At 32.5% G+C, this 20326-nt stretch overlaps 2 protein-coding genes and 1 long non-coding RNA gene across 6 annotated transcripts; 1 reads left to right on the top strand and 2 right to left on the bottom strand.

The window, feature by feature from the left end:
* The first annotated feature begins 512 nt into the window (after positions 1–512).
* Positions 513–2579, top strand: LOC117918160 (protein FAR1-RELATED SEQUENCE 5-like). Its single transcript, XM_034834674.1, has 3 exons — positions 513–1460; positions 2364–2432; positions 2526–2579. The coding sequence occupies exons 1-3, from the start codon at positions 513–515 to the stop codon at positions 2577–2579; spliced, it is 1071 nt and encodes a 356-aa protein (XP_034690565.1).
* Positions 2580–4451: 1872 nt separating this feature from the next.
* Positions 4452–5427, bottom strand: LOC117919267 (ubiquitin-like-specific protease 1A). The gene is made up of 5 exons (XM_034836400.1): positions 5400–5427; positions 5230–5322; positions 4967–5107; positions 4782–4882; positions 4452–4682 (listed from the first exon to the last, which is right to left on the bottom strand). The coding sequence occupies exons 2-5, from the start codon at positions 5317–5319 to the stop codon at positions 4472–4474; spliced, it is 543 nt and encodes a 180-aa protein (XP_034692291.1). The 5' UTR covers positions 5320–5322; positions 5400–5427; the 3' UTR covers positions 4452–4471.
* Positions 5428–7734: 2307 nt separating this feature from the next.
* LOC117919077 lies at positions 7735–9313 on the bottom strand. Of its 4 annotated transcripts, XR_004652018.1 has the most exons (4): positions 9008–9313; positions 8634–8801; positions 8204–8272; positions 8082–8112 (listed from the first exon to the last, which is right to left on the bottom strand). It is a non-coding gene; the product is annotated as an uncharacterized LOC117919077 (long non-coding RNA). The 4 variants fall into 4 exon arrangements; XR_004652019.1 differs by lacking the exons at positions 8082–8112; positions 8204–8272 and adding an exon at positions 7735–7759; XR_004652020.1 differs by lacking the exons at positions 8082–8112; positions 8204–8272 and adding an exon at positions 7947–7977.
* Positions 9314–20326: the final 11013 nt, after the last annotated feature.

Consider the following 20326-nt stretch of genomic DNA (forward strand, 5'->3'; position numbering starts at 1 on the left):
ATTCAAAACCACAAGGAAAAATGCACAAAAATAAAACTTGCTTTTAATTTGTTCGACATCTTCAAAGAATCAGAAAAATATTCAAAATTAAAAAATAATTAAAATTAAAAACAATATTTTGGAACCAAACCGTTAATTAAACCAAAAAAGTTATCAATTCATGATGATCAGACAAGTGATTCAATCGTGGTCAAATCGATGATATTATTAATATATTATTTTTATATTGTTAAAATTAAAATTAATTATAAAAATTTATATATATATTAAAAGATGGAAAGTGGATTGTAAAGGAATTTATAGGAGATCATAATCATAATTTGGTCGATGCTATCAACACACAATTCCTTCGGTCTCATCGAACAATAAGTAATCCAGATAAGGTACAAGTTGATGTTTTGCGTAAAGTAGGTGTTAAAACAACACAAATTGTGGACTATATGGTCAAACAATCAGGGGGACATGAGCACGTCGGTTTCACACAAAAAGATATATACAATCACGTTGATGCAATGCGTAGAAGTGAAATTAAAGACGGTGATGCAGAAGCGGCATTGGCTTATTTGTGTGGAAAGGCAGAAATGGATTCTTCATTTTTTTATAAATTCAACATTGATGAAGAAAGTCGACTAGCAAATTTGTTTTGGGCTGATTCAACTGCTCGAATGGATTATGCGTGTTTTGGAGATGTCCTAGCATTTGACACAACCTATAGGACAAATGCCTATAAAAAGCCTCTAGTAGTGTTGGTCGGTGTTAATCATCACCACCAAACTGTTGTATTTGGTTGTGCATTATTGATAGATGAAAGTGTTGGGACATATGAATGGGTGTTGGAGACATTTCTTGAGGCAATGATGAATAAGAAACTCATATCTGTTGTAATCGATGGGGATAAAGCTATGCGTAAGGCAATCAAAAAACTATTACCCGATACGTGTCATCGATTGTGTTCATGGCATTTGCAACGAAATGCATTCACGAATGTGCATATTAAGGATTTCTCAAGCATATTTGCAAGGTGCATGTTCATGCGTGGGAATGAAGCAGAATTTGAAAAGGTTTGGCATGAAATGGTTGCAAATTTGGGACTTAATGAGAATCGTTGGGTGACCGAGATATATGGGAAACGTAAAAGATGGGCAGAGGCGTATTTACGTGGAAATTTCTTTGGAGGGATGAGAACCACACAAAGGTGTGAGAGTATGAATGCATATCTAAATAGATTCTTAAAAATTCGTTTGCGACTGTATGAGTTTGTACAACAATTTGATAGAGCCATAATGAGAATACGGCAAAACGAGGCAAAGGCAGAGTTCGAGTCGAACAATTCTTCACCAGTGCTTTCGACCAAACTATCCATAATTGAAAATCATGCTGCGACGGTATACACGAAAGAATCTTTCCTTAAATTTCGTGAGGAGATGAAGAATGCAGAGTTATTCTTTGTGGTAGGTCTTGTAAGTGATCATTCAATGCGGGCATACACATTATCTAAGTTCAGACACCCGAACTTAAATTGGGAAGTACAATTTTGCCCGGATATTGTAACATTAAAATGCTCATGCATGATGTTTGAGTCAATTGGCATCCCATGTTGCCACATGGTGGTGGTTATGAAGGTGGAGCATTTGGAAGAGATTCCTCAGTCATGTATTATGAAGAGGTGGACAAAGTTAGCAAAGGTGTATACAAGATCAGTACAGTGAATGAGACGGATAACGACATGGATCGGTTTGTACGATATGGTTCATTGAGTTCGATGTGCAACAAGCTCTCCTACTTTGCGTCAGATACGTCATCTTCATTTATAGAGGCCAAAAATGAAATACAAAATTTGACGGCGAGAATGGAGGAACTCTATAACTATAATTTGAAAGGGAAGAAAATAGCAGCAGATGGAGCGACAAGCAATAACCAAGTTCGTGATCCAAATATTGTGAAGACTAAAGGGAATCCAGGCAAAGTGGCAATGAATGTTCAAAAGGGAAGACGATGTAGTCGTTGTAAAAGAGTGGGTCACACAATTCGAAAGTGTCCAGAAGCTACAATCCCTCAAAATGCTCAGCCGGGTTATATGGTATGTCATATTCAATTAAAAATTGCCCCTAAGATTAATTTTGGTAGGTGTACTTAAATAAATGACTAACATAATTGTTTTGATGGCATTATGAGTACGTAGGAGGAAACTAATTTGTCTTCCCAATGTGACATTCAAATGGAAATGATGCCTTCAACAAATTCATCAGTTGACATTTTTGCAAGCATACATGTATGTACAATAGGCTTGTTATATAATTTCCAAACATTGATAACATCTAATTTAATAATAATTGACAACACTTAATTTTTGAAAAATGCAGGGAATGTTAGGGGAGCATTTGTCGAATGACCGATCTGACATGTACATAGATTGTGGTGAACTTAATAATGTAAGATCGGGAATAAAGAAACACTTTTGACATGAATTTGAGCTATGCATTATTTAATGATTAGGTTTAATTAATTGGAATGGAATTGGACAGCTGAAAATAACAATGGAATGTGCATGTGCAGATAGCAGGATTTCAGCAACATGAACAAAATATGACAACACCATGTCAAGGTGGGGATCCAAACAAATATCCAAATATGGTGGAAATGCAACCTTTTTTTTATTCCTTAACGGAGTAGGGATGGTAGGTATTAAATCAGTATTTTTATTAGTTGACGTTATCGCTTCCAGTAATGTGTACTTTTAACTTGACTATTTAATGAAAAGTTTGAATTTTGATCAAGAGTCAAGTTGATTGATAGACTGCAATATCCTCTACATTTATAATTTAATTGATTACAAGTGATAAAATGATTGGTAAATGGAGAAAACGATTCATTTATATCATGTCGAATAAAACGGTTAATTATGCAGATTTAATTAAATTCAATTGTGGTTAAAGTTTGACAATTAGGTGGTTATGAGTTAACTATAGGAAAGTAATCAATATGATGTGTAATTCATATGAAACAAAGGTGTCGGTTGAGGGAATTCCTCATCCGGTTGAGGGAATTCCTCAACCGGTTGAGGAAATTCATCAACCGGTTGAGGATTTTTCCACCAGTGGCTACCGGTTGAGGAATTTTCTCGACCGGTTGAGACAATTTCTCACCGGTAGCCACTGGTGGAAAAACCTCAACCGGTCGAGAAAAATTCCTCAACCGGTGAGGAAATTCCTCAACCGGTTAAAGTTTGACAATTAGGTGGTTATCAGTTAACTATAGGAAAGTAATCAATATGATGTAATTCATATGAAATAGGTAAATTAAGTGATTTTACTCAAAATGGGTAAATCGTGGTTAGGTAATTTGTAATGCTAGTGTCCATCAATTTCAACCCTTTTAATTGAACTTAATGGTAATTTTCCGAATGTTTACGTATGAAATATTATTGGTACAACTCATACCTTTTTTGTGGACGGTAGTCGTACTCCTAAATTGCACAATAGCATTGCAAGTCTCGACCGGTCGATGAAACCGGTCGACCGCCTCCATCAACCGGTCGAGACACTTTTAACCAGTGTCTACCGGTTGAGGAATTTTTATCAACCGGTTGAGGAATTTTCTCAACCGGTAGCCACTGGTTAAAAAAATCCTCAACCGGTTGAGAAAATTCCTCAACCGGTTGAGAAAAATTCCTCAACCGGTAGCCACTGGTTAAAAGTGTCTCAACCGGTTGATGGAGGCGGTCGACCGGTTGTCGTTAGTAAAAAATATCCTCAACCGGTTGAGCAAATTCCTCAACCGGTTGATACCCATCTTCAACCGGTTGCCACTGGTTAAAAAACCATCAACCGATTGAGAAATTTCCTCAACCAATTTGCTATATTTGTGAACCGGTTCCCACTGGTCAAAGCATTCGTCAACCGGTTGAGACAATTTCTTCATTGATCAACCACTTTGCACAACTTTAAAAATTGCTCACTCCCTTTAGAAAAATCTTCAATCACTCAATTGAACGCCGACACGGGGTCATTCTGCATCCAAAATTGTTTGAGGTGGTTGGGACAAATCCTCAACGAGTTCACACTGCATCCATAGGGTCATTATCCATATGAGGAATGTTCTCAACCGGTAGGCATAATGCGTATGCCTATGAAAAGTGGACTTAGCTAAATCGTTGGACTGGTTCTTACGGGCTGAACGTCATTCGTCAACCGGTCTATTAATGTACTAACTATATATTGTTAGCATAGATAAATGAATATTTACAAATCTGATTAGGTTAAAGAGCGTACAAAAGCACACATGTCGAACATGAATGATACCAATATATTACAATTTCATTTTGCCTACCATATTGAAAGAAGAGTATTTGGATATTCAAATAAAATGGACTTAATCATTAATAATGTATGATCATCGAATCTCACAACTTCCCAGTAAACATGACCATATGTGGAGATGGAAATGATAAATATTAGAAAAATAACAAATATCATAATAATAATTTTTTCATTGCTCGTGTCGACGTCTTTGTACAAACAATAGCCACAATGGTTTGTTTTTCTCTATTTCCCTCGTGTAAAACTAAATCACATGCTATTTCTCGACGTATTTTAGCAGAATTACAAAAATCGGATATCGTCATCGAATCACCATTTTTGAATCTCTGCATATGTCTAATGACATGCACTCCACAGTCCCACCTAAGAAAGAGAAAAGAAAAGCAAAACAACTTATTGAATGGTTGTCTAATTATACATCAGAAAAAAGAATATTAATGTGAGTTATGTATTCATACTAACCCATTATCTTGGGTCGGAATGGAAGGAGCCCAATCAATGGAGAATTGGAAGACATCTTTCCCTATGTCATACAGTTTGAAGAACGTCTGACAAAATTCAACCTAATTTATTTTGAAAGTGGTTAATAAATATAGAAGAGAAAAAAAAAACCAAATAAAAAGGAAAACAAAAAGGAGAAAGCATACCACTTTTTTCACACTCTTAAACCGGAACTCGTCCCGACTCTTCGATCGTAATGAATCCAAAATTTGGATATCAAAGTCTTTGAAGTCAATGACGCACAGATACCAATGACCAGGGCAATCGTCATGCATTGGAATAAATAGCTGTAAAGGTAGGAAAACAATATATATGAGTTGGGCCACAAAAAATATAGTATATTATAGGTGAAAACGATATCTACTCTAAATTTCATATATGCAATTAAACATTACAAATAATTACTAACCTTCTCGCAATCATCCAATTCGCTAATGTACTTACTCACGATGGATGTTTTTCTATCGAAAAAAGGTTGAGGACTCCCGTACAAAATCATTTGCTAATAAGAAAACATAATACAACATTAGTATATTGTACTTAATATGTAAGTAAACAACAAGAGAAATATGAGCTTACTGAAAATGTCGTGGGAAGATAGCATCTTATACTTCGTATGCCTATGAATTGTCTTTCAAAATAATTTAGCTTTGAGGCTTCTAGATTTATTACCTGTTGTTGAACAATAACTTCAATAAATTTATTTAACTAATATAGCACGCATTTGATATAAATGGAGTAGGTACTTACAACATCCATCAAATTTTGTCTAGGACGTAAGCACTCAAAATCTCCACGAACTCCATGTTCATGACCAAAGTCAACAAGAAGCTCACTAAAATAATAATATGTTCAAACAAACTTGAATAAATTGGAAGCATATGAAGGCTAAAATTGTAACAACACATGTTGTGAATGTTCTAGACACGACAAACCTTTTTGACAATGCTCTATTGAAAACATAATCAGCGACAAGAGATTGAAGTACATTGAATGATTGAGTATCCACCACGTCTTCACGAATGGACATGGGGATTGACTAAATCGAAAACAAAACATAATTATTAACTATATATGTTAAGTATCAAAAATAAGAACAATGATATTAAACTATTTCTATTATACCTCTGATGCTTCACGTTTTACCATCTTCCTTAAATTGTGTACAAACGGGGAGACCTTGAATTTACTTGGTTTCCTCTCCCTTGATGTACGTGTTTTCATGACATGATTAGGATAACCACATAGTGCTCGTAATGGTTCCTAATATGGAAAATGTCATTAATATACATCTATTTACTATGTAATGGTTAAGTAGTTGTAAAGAAAATAATTTTTTCTTTTATATGATACATACATTTCCATAATCTCTTCTACTCCTTTTGATTGGAAGTGGTAAAATATTTTGATTTTCGTCTGGAATGATATGCACTTCAATTGATGTAGCACATGCATCTTCATTCTTTTCATTCAAGTCCTCGGTGCATAACTTCTCATTTGACAAAGTGTGAAGATAATGTTCATTAACATTCATATTGTTCGTATCTTCCAAACTTCTCTCGCATGAGAGAATGTCATTCTTCGGTCCTTCCTCGTGCATTCTCAAAGGTTTTCCGCTTGATCTAAGGAAGAGACCTTTCACTGTAGTATAATTCTCCTCAAATTTAGCCAAAATTTGATCACAACTACTACTACTTGCACCATAAGCCATATCAATTAGTTGTGTCTTTAATTGTTGAAAGGTTTTATCCATCTCCATTAAGTTCCCACCATCAACCTAGTGATATATACGAACGTGATTAATAACATCATAATACAAAGGATCAATGCTAATATAGATAGTCACGATGAATATTGTAAAACACTTACTCGTTTAATAACATCTTTGTTTAGATTGATTACAAATTTCTCATCGTCCTCATTCTCACTCGCCATTGTCGTTGCATTTCCATCAACGCAATCCCTTATCTCATTTTCTATCACCCATATTTTGAGCTACAATATATTCATCAAAATATAATACATATCAGATTTTAAATCACTAAAAACTTAAATAAATAGTAAACGACTTTCAAAACTATAACTTACATTCTCATTTGCATATCCACCAAGTTTTTTCAATCTTCGTTTCCTGTCCAATACTTCATCATCTCCCCAAGCAGTAATCCGAGGAGAAGGTCGAGTATATAGCGGTAGAAATTTCTCTTCAAATGATATATGCTCGTGGTAGAATAACTACGAGTATATTTGACATAGATATATAGTTAATTCATAAATTATATTAAAACAAAATCGTAATTCACTATGATGTAAATTAATTACAAAGACATTACCATTAAAAACAATAAGCAACCGCAAACCCCACTTTGTTGTTTCTTCTTAAACTCTTCAATCCCGTGCACAAGATAGGACAACACAAATTCTGCCCAATTCATCTTCTTTATTGAATCGATGTCTTCCACAAGATGTAAGAAAGAACGATTCACAAAAAGCTTCATTGTTGGGCACAATAATGCACCCAACACAAATAATACAAAACGAACTTTAAAATCGTTTCCACCATCTTTATCCTCCCTAATTTGATTTTCTAACATCACTAATGGCAATCGCCCTTTTTTATCACAATATTTTTTACATAAATCATTCTTATGGCCAACATCTTTGTTCATGCCAATCTTGAACCCTCTTGCCCTCAATCCCATAATAAATTCAACATCAATGGGGGATAATTTGATACAAGTATTATACAATTGTAACATATAAGTGTTCGGATTAAAACTATTTATCAACCAAAGACATAACCCATGATCAATTTTCCTACATCGAAGTTGCAAGAGGCTACCAAATCCTATTTCTTCTATGGCTGCCTTTTGCTTTGGTTCCAATTTTTCAATCACTCTAATGACTCGCTCAGGGGAGCATCGAGTCTGAAGATATAACTGAAAAGATACACAAACATCAAACATGTTTACATTAATATAATTTCCAACAAATACATAAGTAAAGAAATTAAATATTCATTACAAAAAAAAATTACCTTTGGAACAACACCCTTTTGAAGTGAATATTGTTTTGAACTTTCTTTGGACTTTGCTATGAAATTTTCTTTTTCTACTTTTGAAAGTGCATTCCACTTCTTGCCCAATTTTTTCCTCAACTACATTAATTGGTCACATAATTTAAATTCTAATTTTAAAATGTAATTATATTAGACATAGCAATATTATTCCTTACATCATCATTTATCTTCACTCCTTTATCCTTCTCTTTCATCATGGCTAATTGATCGTTACTACAAAACAATTTCAAACAAATTTAACAATAACAACCACAAAAAATACATTAAAAAACATATTATTTTACATATTTCTATTTTCCCTTACTAGTAATGTATCCAAGCGCCGATAGGCCTCTTTGGATTTCGAACAACTTCAAGACCATCGCGTTCGCTCCTAAAAATTAAATCAAATCATTTAAGTCAATTTTTATAATATGATTTCGGATATAATAAATCAAACATACTTTCACCACCACATTATCTCAACATAAGTTTTTTTCACATTTCAATAAATTTTATTTTTATATCTTACTACAATCAATCAAATGCCAAATAAATACAAATACCATTACAACTACAACATCCTCCCTAAATATCTTTACATTTAAAATGATGACAAAATTAACATATAAATTTTTTTCAATGTTCAATAATCTAACCACCCTCTTTTTCTATAATGTAATCAATTCATAAATCTAACAAAAAACATGAAATATAATGGACACAATATTGTAAAACACATAATTACTACTCACATTTTTTTCCCTTTATATAGAACTCGCCAAATAATTAGGATACAAGCGCCTTTTGAGTAACAAACAATTGTGTCCTTCTCAGCTTTCTTTTCCTTAGTACTACACGCCCTCTTCTTCTTCTTCCAGCTACGTCTTCAATTCGGGTTTTTAAACCATTAAATTTAGAACCTAAAAACAACCCCTTACACCTCTTAAACAAAATATAAAATATGAAGAAAACACAACGGTTATGAAGATTCCACTAAAATTCTCCGTGTGAAAGAACCGAAATTATCCGTCTGACAAAATGCAGGGGTAGGGGGGAGAGAAAGCAAAAATTCAGAAAATTTACATAAAATCTTCGAGAAGAAGAATCTAGCAGAAAAATAGCTGACCTGGACATCGGGAGAAATGAAGTCTAAGACTCGGATCTTGGCACCGACCTCGCCCACAATCCTGAGCTCGCGGTCCTTGAGGGAGACTTCTTTGATGAGGTCAAGACGTCGGCTTGGAGGAGGTTGGCCCGGTTCACGACGATGGTGGTCTCCACCCACCTGTGAAGACGTCTTTGATCCTGGTTGACGGCGAAGGTGGTCTCCACCTAGCTGTGGAGACGTCTTTGATAAGGTCTGCGACGTCGCCCTCGAAGAGGTTGGCCCGGTTGAAGCCGACCGTGGTCTTCACCCAGCTGTGGAGAATCAGTGGAGAAAAACGGGAAAAGGGAGAGAAAACAAAGATGAGAGCGGGAAATGGGTGAGCTGAGGAAGTCGGCTATGGAGGATGCGTGAGACAGCCAGCTATGGACGGGAAGAAAGATGAGAGCGGGAAATGGGTGAGCTGAGGAACGGCTATGGAGGATGCGTGAGGAAGAGAGCAAATTTGGGGGGAAAAGGAGGAGAGATGGGGGAGAGAACGGGAGGGGGAGGTACTCGGTAGAAATTTTTTTTGAAATTTTTTTTTTTTCATTTTCATTTGGACGGCTGAGATTTAATCATTTTCATCCAATGGATGAAAAAAAATGGAGGCATGGTACCGAAGGAGGTATTGTAGAATTTCCCTAGCAAATAATAGCGTGTTTGTTAACGGGAGTAAGATACTTTTTCTTAAGGGACCCAGATGACACGAAGCAAGAGGATTGAATGACCGTTGAGAGTATATAGTTGAATCCATGATATCATAAATATATTATTTTTATATTATTAAAATTAAAATTAATTATAAAAATATATGTAAATATATTAAAAAAAATGATTTCTGGTTTTTTTTTTTTTAGGAGTACTAGTTGTACTTGGAGAGGTTGCTAGCAAATGACACCGTGTTTGTTAACGGGAGTAGGAATACTTTTTCTTGAAGGAACCAATAGGTGAGACGTAGCAGGAGGATTAAGAGACTGTTGAGAGCGAGCTAGTCTTTTTTTAGAAAAGTTTTGAGAGCTTGAGAGAGATAGGGCCATTTTTTGGAGAGGGTAAAGAAGCTGCGAAACAGAGAGGGTGAGCTAGGTAGAGCAGTGGAAGAAAACTGAGAAGAATAGTAGAGAGTTGTAGATGATAGTGAGCTGGGTGAGATACATTTGAGGGAAGGAGGAACGGAGTATGGTGAGAGGGTGAGCAGACTGTAAGGGGGCAATTTTTGGAACAAAAGGTTGATGTGTGAAGTAGGCAGAATGTCTTGAGCAAGAAGAGTTGGGTATGGAGAGAAAGTGAGCTTGGGCAGCAAGAAATCTGAGTAAGCTGAACTGTGAGAGGAGCAGGTTGTGAGTGAGCCATTTTTAAGAGAGTGAAGGCTATTTTTGGGGTAGTTGTCTTTAGAGAGGCTTGGAGGAGAAGCAAGAAAAAGAAGAGCAAAAAAATCGAGATTTTCTGGGAAAGACTGCTGAAGAGACACTTTTGGGAGATTAGAAGAGACTCACCAGGTATGACGAGCTTCACATCTTCATGTTTTCACACTATTCTATTGATTTATGGATTGTTCATGCTTGTTGCTACTAGTCTTTCATGCTATTTTTTTAGCTTGGCTTGAGATTGTTGAGAGAGTGTTGTTTTTGCTCTATTTTAGGTTCTACTTTAGTTTCTTTGGTTCCTCTTGTATGTAGCTGATGCAGGGATTTGTTTTCGAACTTGATGTACATTTGAGACCTCTTGTTCATTACTTCATTCACCCACATCTAAGCCCATGGATTGCAACATGAAATGTGACTTTTGTTGGTTCCTTTAGTTTTCGTCTTTCATGCCTTGTTTTTTATGTTTCCCTCTGTTTTTCCCTTACATCTATTCCTGTGCCTTTCTCTTAGTTTTCCAACGGCCATTTCTAGGCTTGCACATTGAGGTTACATCTATTGCTCTGTGGGTGCCTTCATCGGTGTTAAGTAGCTTGCATGGCAAGTTGTTCTCATCATCTGTAATTATTGTGGAGGTCATTATGCAGAAAAGACTAGAGAAGGATTTGATGTCGTACTTTGAACTCACAGATGTTATAGAGACTGGTGATTTGGAGCTGAATGTGGAAAGGGTTTTGAGACTTTTTGGTCAACTGGGCTTTGACCGGAAAATGTTGTGAGAACCATAATATTAGTGTAAGACTTTGGTAGTGTTTGAATTAAAAAATGAGAATTAATATGTCAGATGCAATGATGGAACTCAGTGCCTTTGATTTCAGTGGCTTTAATGGATGAATTAATTTATGTTTTTTTTTTTAATAAGAGAACTCACATGCGGCTGTTAATGGAAGAATTGCAACTGAAATTTCAAAGTATTAATGCAAGGAATTTGGTTTGTTGTTGAATTTTTAATGAAAATGGGTTGAAGTTTTGGTGGCTAAGCATATCGTGATGAGATTAATGGTGTTTTAGTGGCTGCATGGGGATGAGTTTTGTGGCTGTTCTATGGCTGATTTTTTTAAAGATAAATCAATAAGTTCAAATGGATGTCTATGGAAAAGTTAATGGCTAAAAATTCTAATGTTATTTTCATGGGGTCAAGTGACTGTGTATTGGAACTTTCATTGGCTGAATTTTTATATGGAAATCTATGGTTCAAATGTGGGTGCATGTGGTGGGTGGTTGGTGTCTTTTTCTTTGGTTTCCGGAAATTCAAGGCATTCGTGGAATAAAGTGTATGTGCATGAAAGATTCCATGGATGAAAATCCCCGCATGCGTGACCACCTTTGCAAGCTTAGGGACGAGATATTTCGATGATATATCACTGAAATATCGAGTATTGGAGCATCTGGACACGATATATGGAAGATAAATATCGGTTCCCCGACATTTTATCAATTTATCGTGAATTTTCACCTATTTCTCATGATTTATTAGTATTTTATCGTCAATATATCGCGATATTTTGAGCGGTCAAATGAAGGTCAATGCCGTCAACATGCCTGTACGGTCAAACTTTTAAAAATGCCTTAAAATTTCTGTTGGAGGCAAGTTCGCCCCTTGATATATAACTTGCATTAATATATATAAAGTCAAATTCATCATATAAACATAATTTTAAAAAAATGTTTTAAAGAACAAATTAATTATAATTATTTTATAATTAAATAAAAAATTTCATCTATTTGAATACCAAAAATATAATAATTATCTGATAATTTTTTTCATAGTGCTTTTAATATCATTAATATATTAATTAAGTATTAAAAATTATACATATACCATCATTTATTTTATATCATTTAATACAATTAAATTAAATGAATTATAATTTTAATATTAAATATATTTTAAAATTAAACATATTATAATCAAATATCACAATATTATTATGAATAATATTTGATATAATTTAATAATAAATATTCACTTATGAAATTTATAGTTTTTTTAATAGCACATACAATATTATTATCAAATAAGATAAATTATATTATACATATATCAATTTATTGAACAAAACAATTTTAAAATATCTATTATATTTCTAATTTTATTTTTAAGTGTTTTTTCTTATATTTCTATCTTTTTTTTTTATCAATTTTAGGTCCACCGATATTTTATGTCAAAATATCCATTAATATATATCTGATATATTCGTAAAATGAAAGTACCGATATATTCGTAATTACCGATATTTTCATCCTTGTACGAGCCATCCTAAGCTTTTCTTTCTTGAGTTATTAAGTTTATCCTTCCTCCTATCCAGTACCATATTCTTAATTTTGGATGCACAGTTTTGGTTTGTTTTTATTAATTTCACTCACTTTTCATTTTTTAATATTTCTTTTAACATAAAATTGTTCAAGTGACTTTTGTTTGCTTTTAAAGATCGATTTTAAAATTCTATTTTAATGTTTAATTCCTTAACTTCTTTTAATTCATCCTTAGTATTCCTAATTTACTGAAATCTATTTTTAATAAATTATTTGCTATCATTTTCTTTCTAGCATGCACCTTTTCTTATTTTATTTGATTTTAAATAAAATTTTCAATTTTCACATTTTCAATAAGTATGAATATAATTTTATAATTTCGAAAATAATGAAATTTGGAGAATTAATTCAATAAAAAATAAATCGGGTATTGGTGGGACCCAACATATGAGACATTCGTCATTCGATTGTTGATTCTAATTGATATGCCAATTGAATAATTGTTTTCTTACCTTGCTTTGTGATATACATGCGATTATTCTATACTTGTTTACTAACCCTGTTTTCCATGAAGCAACCAACTCACTACTTGGATACACTATTTGCCTTTCTCGTTCATTTGATTTTTTTAGATTTATATTCTTTTGGTATTCGTTGACTTCCCGATCAATTTGCTACACTTGCCCCAACTTATTTAGTAGAAACCCGTTTTTTTAAAGGCTTAGAGAAGTGCTACGGCTTTTTACCGTACCTTCTCAATAGGTAATCTGACCCCTAGACCCAATTCAATTTTTTTTTGTAAACCTATTTTTCCTTTAAGAGTCACATTTAGAGTTTTTTTTTCTTATATTGTTTTTCGATTTAAAAATAAAACAAAAATACGTGATGACTCAAAATTGCAATACGAGATTAAAGTCTTTAGGGACTACATTAATAGGAAAATTGCAATATGTCAAGCCTCTTACATTGATAAGTATTTGGTGAAGTGCATGATGCATGAATCCAAAAAGGATTTGCAACATTTTAGTTTGAGAGTTATATTTTCTTAGGATCGATGTCCTAAGGCATTTAAAGAGAGAAATCACATTAAAGTGGTACCTCATACCTCTGCAATGGGTAGTCTTATGTATGTAAAGTTATGTGTTATACCAAATATTTGTTTTACTGTAAAGATGGTGAGTGGATATTAGTCCACTCCAAGATTCGAGTTTTAGATAGATGTCAAGTATATATTCAAATATCTTAGGAGAATGAGGAGGTGTATGTTTTTATGTCTTTGTGATGAGTTGGTACTTCTTCAATACGAGGAATCATACTTTCAATCTAATGAGGGCTCTTATAGGTCTACTTCTAGGCATGTGTATACTTTAACTGATTTTTGTTGTTACTTCTAAAACAAAAAAAAAAAGAAAAAAAAAAGTTTTTTAGCTTAATATGTTTCTTATGGGACTAGGGATAGTTCCCTTGGCTTTATTGTTCATGATCCTTTTTTATGATAAAAATGGAATGATGGCACTGTCTAACAAACTAAAAAACCATCGAAAGAGAAAACATATAGATAGGAATAATACATGTTTTGTAAGATAATTTATAGAGGTTAAAAAACTGTTGTGTAATAGGATAACACCAAGATGATGGTAAATGGGTGTATAAAAAAAAATTATTAAATAGGGAATTAAATATTTAACCAAATTTTAACCTACAAGATATCATGGATAATCACTATAAATAAAATCATCAAAATAAATAAATAAGCATGCAAGAGATGTAGTAATTTTTACGTAGAAAACCATCATACTAACAATGGAGATAAAAAAAAACCACGGGATTTATGACCCAAAATCTAAATCCACTATATGAGATCAAGTCACATAGAATTGTCTAATTACTTTACCCTAAATACTTATTCTCCAAAACCTATAACTTGATCCACGTTTGTGATGCAACAATCTTCAATTACTCTAGTAAATACTCCTCAACTTCGTTGAAGAGATGTAGATCTTCAAACAATCCAAAATTCAACACTATGAATCCTTCTTGAGAGATTGGAAATTGTAAGTGTCACGTCCCAAGACCCACTCCAAGGGCGTGACGGTCATTTCACACTTCAAACCCGAAGGCTTATAGTGTAACCTAACCCAAACAATTATCTTGTAATTGGAAGTTACCAATTACCAAATACCTGTTTAGAGTAGCGGAACAAAATCTAAAATCCTCAAAATTCAATTTCAAAACTAAAACATCCACTATCCAAAATCCATTGTCCAAATATTTGCAAACTTAAACAATTCAAGTACTAGAACAAATTTCAAAATCTCAAAAACTCAACTTTGATCTAACATAAAATTTGAAGGATCAATATCCAAATAACTTCCAAATATCAAAAGATCCAAATGAACACAACTAACAGTTAAACAAAATCCAATATAAAATCCTAAGTCAAATTCTAATGATGACCATTCCTCAGCCTAGCCATCACTCCTTACCCGAACTAAGGATACCTGAAAAGTAGTCAACAAATGGGAATAAACTCACAGCCTAATGAGGAACATTAATGCAGTCCATGGATCAAACATTTCAAACTCACTTGCAAAATAGGAGATATTGTAATTAATCAATTTCATAAAGCTGTGAGTAAATTTTTTTTTTCCAATACATTCAAAATTTCTAACTGTATGCATTTATTTCCGATTCAAACAATTTCATATCAAATTCAATCAAAACATTCCAATAATTTATTTACTCTGGTCATCAAACATCAAAGGATGCCCAGTTAGGTGGGACTTTTCAAATGGGTGGCTAGCCTCAAATTGTTCATTTAAGGTAGACGGAACCAAACACTACTAGTACTAGTAACCTCTAACTGAAACCCCTATAGGCTAGGGTTCAAATCAATTACATTCCCCACCAAGAAATGTAAAGGTCAACTATTGTATCCCATTGACAAGGGTCAAAAGTCAACTATTATATCCCGTTGATAAGGGTCAGACAAACCGGAGTCAAATATTTATTTCATTTATTCAAATTTACAATATATAATATCTCCACATTTATTTGTCAAAAACATAATATAAAATTCTAATATACTTTTCATGCAAAACATGTTTGATTCATGCATAAAACGGAATATAACTCAAACGTTTTCAAATAATGTCTATATATATATCAAAATTGTTTCAAAAAATAGAATTTAACAACTGCATTAATTTTTCTTACCTCAAAAGAAGTCCTCAAAAACTTTGGAGAGAAAATAATCCTGAAAATCTACTCTTCACCTAACAAAATATAAGAGGAATAACTATTACTATTTATCTAAAATTATAGGTTTGACAATCCTAAAATTTTAGGTATTCAAATTAATATTTTTTTTATTTATGAAAGATAATTTAATCTATTCATATTTTAAAAATTAATAAATTTCTAATTCATATAAAACTAAATTTATTTATTTATTTATTTCTTAGGACGCAACTTAATTAAACTATAATTTATTTTAATAATTAATTTCTATGTTATTTATTAACTTACACTCATAATTACAATATCAAAAAAAACTTTACTTCCTTTTTATTTAAAACTTCTATTCTCTCATATTTTATTTTATTTTATTTTTTAACATAAACTTTATTCCCAACAATACTCCATTATTGCCAACAAAATAATTGACACACACACACACACACACACACACACACACAGATATATATATATATATATATATATATTTTTTTTTTTATTCTCCAATTCCAGTGTGCACACGTGTCCCCCATTTTTTTTTATCCTTAAGCCATTCTCCAATTCCACAATGTGCACACACGTCTTCCAGGTTTTTTTTCCCTAAAAACTTAAGAATTTCCAATTTCCAACAATAAATCAAAATCTTAAATTTTCACTATTTGATATTAAAATGAATTTAAAAAAAAAAAAAAAAACTAACCCTAATATAAATCGAAATCTTCACAGGAATCTTTTTTTTTTTCTAAAAAAAAAACTTAAGATCTCCCCAATTCCAATAATAAATCAAAATCTTAAATTTTCACTTTTTGATATTAAAACGAATTAAAAAAAAAAAAAAAAAAAACTAACCCTAATCTAGATTTGGGGTTTTCCAAAAAAAATATCTAATTTACTTGAAATTAACTAATGAATCTAAAATAATAATCTAGGGGTTAGAATCTTACCTATAGAGGTTTGTTCTTCAAACCTTGAAATCTGACCTCAACTTCACGTTCTTTGGAAACTCTCTACGAACAGGAATACGATTAAAAAAAAGAACAGGAATAAGAGAATTCTATTTATACATAGGGTATTATTCGTAAAATTACCTTTTCATCCCTCTTCCATTTTATTAAATTAATCAATTAATTAATTTAATATCATTATTAAGAATTTCCTAAATTACCCTTTAAAAAGAAAATTTGGGCGTTACAGTAGGGTAGGGCAAGTTAGGTTGAGTCTTTCTCAATATGTTCAAAAAAAAAAAAAAACATATTTAGAGCGTGTGGAGTGCTAGAAGAGAGCACTTGAGCATTGGTGACAACACTTGAGTGCTTTAACTAGAATTGAAACTTCCAAGTTGAAACAAAGAGCTTAAAATAGGAAATTTGAAACAAAATAAAATAAGGTATAAATAAGAAAGAGCTAAGGAACAAATAAGTAAACATCATAGGGCATAATCATAATGTAGAACCTCACAATATTAGATTGAAAAATAATAAACCAAGTAGAATTTCCAAATAGTATAAGTCCATCAAATAAGAATAAAGTTTCAACTCTAAAGAACAAAGTTAATCCCAATTTTAGTTTAGAAACTCAATACTTAACTATCAATGTATAAGAAAATCAACATAGAAACATAAACATTAATGTTCAAGGGAATACGAGTCTAGTTCTATAGTTCAAAATTGATCTCTTAGAAGAAATCAAGTCATGCCTTTGGTCAAATTAAGAACACATTCAATCAATTTGTTCTAAGATCATTAGATTTTTATTTAACATTGCCTCATTAATCTACATATAGCACAACTTAACTCCTCCTTAATTTGATATCATCTTTTTGTGTGTGTGTGTGTTTTTCTCTTTTGAAAGCAAAGGCATTGTACACCATGATTTCATTTCATTTTTCTTTATTTTTAATTCATGGTTGCCTTTATATCCACTTTGGGGGTGTTTCCAAATGTTGCAAATAAGTAATAGATATTTAAAGATTGAATCTTGAAAAGTATATGCGAGTTGATTCTTAGCCAAGGATTCAAAAGTTTACACCGACTCGTTTCAAGAAACAATGGTAATTATTTTAATCAAACAAGGTATGTGGATAATAAGATGTAGACATGACATTTGATCTTTCTAAAGAAATCAAAATCTACTTTATTAGTTAAATTTTATAAGTTTCCCTTTTAATCAAACACAAGGTGTAACTAATATTTATTTTCCACTATATAAAGATTTTAAATTATCAAGAATTATGTGCCTCAACAATAATTAACAAATATCTAAGGAAAATTGAAATCAAAACTTATAAATTTATTATATTTCTCTTATTGAAAAACTTGAGATATTACAAATCATACTAACAAGACAAGTAAACAAACAAAAATCATATGCCCAAAGAAGATATAAATAAGGCCAAAGGAAAAAAAAATAAAGGCAATAAAGAACAAAACCTTTTAGGCCTAAATAAAAAAAAAAAGATTTAATTGATTAGGCTTATGCCTAGGGATTTCCTTAGGAATTCAAACTTAAGAGAATCCAAGGGTTTGTTAAAGATGTTTTCCAATTGTTATTTGGTGGAAACAAACTCTAGAGAGACAACCTTATCTTTAACTAAATCCTTAATGAAATGATGATGAATTTCAATGTGCTTAGTACGGGAATGAATAACATGATTTTTTAAATATTGATAGCACTAGAGTTGTTACAATGTATGTTCATGGTCCTTTGCTCAATTCCATAATCATTTAGCACTTGTTTCATCCAAAGGAGTTGTGTACAACAACTTCCTGCCACAATGTATTCAATTTCAATAGTGGATAAGGAGGTTGAATTTTGTTTCTTTCTTAGCCAAACCACAAGACAATCACCGATGAAAAAACAAACACTTGAAGTGTTTTTCCTATTATCTACATTTTCGGTCTAGTTAGCATTAAAATATTTAATAATAATAATAGAAGAATCATAAGGATATGACAACCTATAGTCTAAAGTCCCACTAATATAATGTATAATTTTTTAACCGAAGTTAAGTGTGACTCTTTGGGGTTTGCATGGTACATAGCACAAGCCCTAACACTAAAGGATATGTTTGGATGACTCGCAATGAGGCATAACAAACTTCCTATCATGTTTCTATAAAGCTTATGCTCAACATCCTTTCTAGATGTGTCATTGTTAAGCTTGGTGGTGGTGCTCATAGGTGTCTTATAGTGCTTTGTGGATTCAAGACTAAATTTTTACTAACTCGCTAACATATTTAGATTGTGAAAGAAAGATGTCATCTTTTGATTGTCTAACTTATAATCTTAGAAAGAATTTTAGTTCGCTTACCATACTCATCTCAAATTCAGATTTCATCTCCTCAGTAAAGCTAAGGGCAAGGTCACTTAAGATGACTACAAAAACAATATCATTAACATAAATTTAAGCCATTAACAATTCAAATTTGGACCTATGAATAAAAAAGGTTCTATCAACTAACCCTCTCTCAAAATCTTTCTCCAAAAGATAAGTAGTGAGCCTCTCATGCCAAGTTTTACGAGCTTGTTTTAAACCATAGAGAGTTTTCTTTAATCTATAAACGTGATTGGGAAATTTTGGATTCTCGAAACTCTTAGGTTGCTCAATATAAACTTTTTCACTTAGAATCCCATTTAGAAACACACTTTTGACTTCCATTTGGAAAAATTTCATCCCCAAGGAACATGCAATGGTTGGGAGCATTCTAATGGATTCTAACCTAGTAATAGGTGCAAAGGTTTCATCAAAGTTAATCCCCTCTATTTGAGAATATGCTTGGACTACTAGCCTAGCTTTATTTCTTACAATGACCCCATTTTCATCTTATTTATTCTTAAAAATTCAATTAGTACCTATCACGTGCTTGTCTTTAGGCCCAAGGATTAAGTACCACACATAATTCCTAATGAATTGATTTAACTCTTCCTATAGTGTGTTAGTCTAAGATTCATTTCCTAAATCTTCCTCCATGTTTTTAGGCTCGAATTGGGAGGTATAACATACAAAGTCCAGTTCATTTAGTCTTGATTGTCTCATTGTAACCATGGATTCATCTAAGTTACCTATAACATTAGAGATAGGGTGATCATTAGGTACTTTAAATTTAGGCATATTTCTAATTTCATTAGGTTTGTCAACTTGAAGTGCATCCTTATCCTTGTTGGTCTATTGTTTCTTCAGGGTGGTTTTCTATGTTATCCACATTTTCAGGGTTATCTCCAATAGTTTCTAAGGTTAAATATTCATTTTCAATTATATCACGATCTAAACAATCATTTATAACCACATTTGAAGACTCTTGGATAACTTGTGAATTTTGATTATAAACCCTAGAGGCTTTACTCTTATTGGAATACCTTATGAAAATACCCAAATCTGACTTAGA

The sequence above is a fragment of the Vitis riparia genome, chromosome 7 (genome assembly GCF_004353265.1).
Source record: "Vitis riparia cultivar Riparia Gloire de Montpellier isolate 1030 chromosome 7, EGFV_Vit.rip_1.0, whole genome shotgun sequence".
In the NCBI taxonomy this organism is placed as follows: domain Eukaryota; kingdom Viridiplantae; phylum Streptophyta; class Magnoliopsida; order Vitales; family Vitaceae; genus Vitis; species Vitis riparia.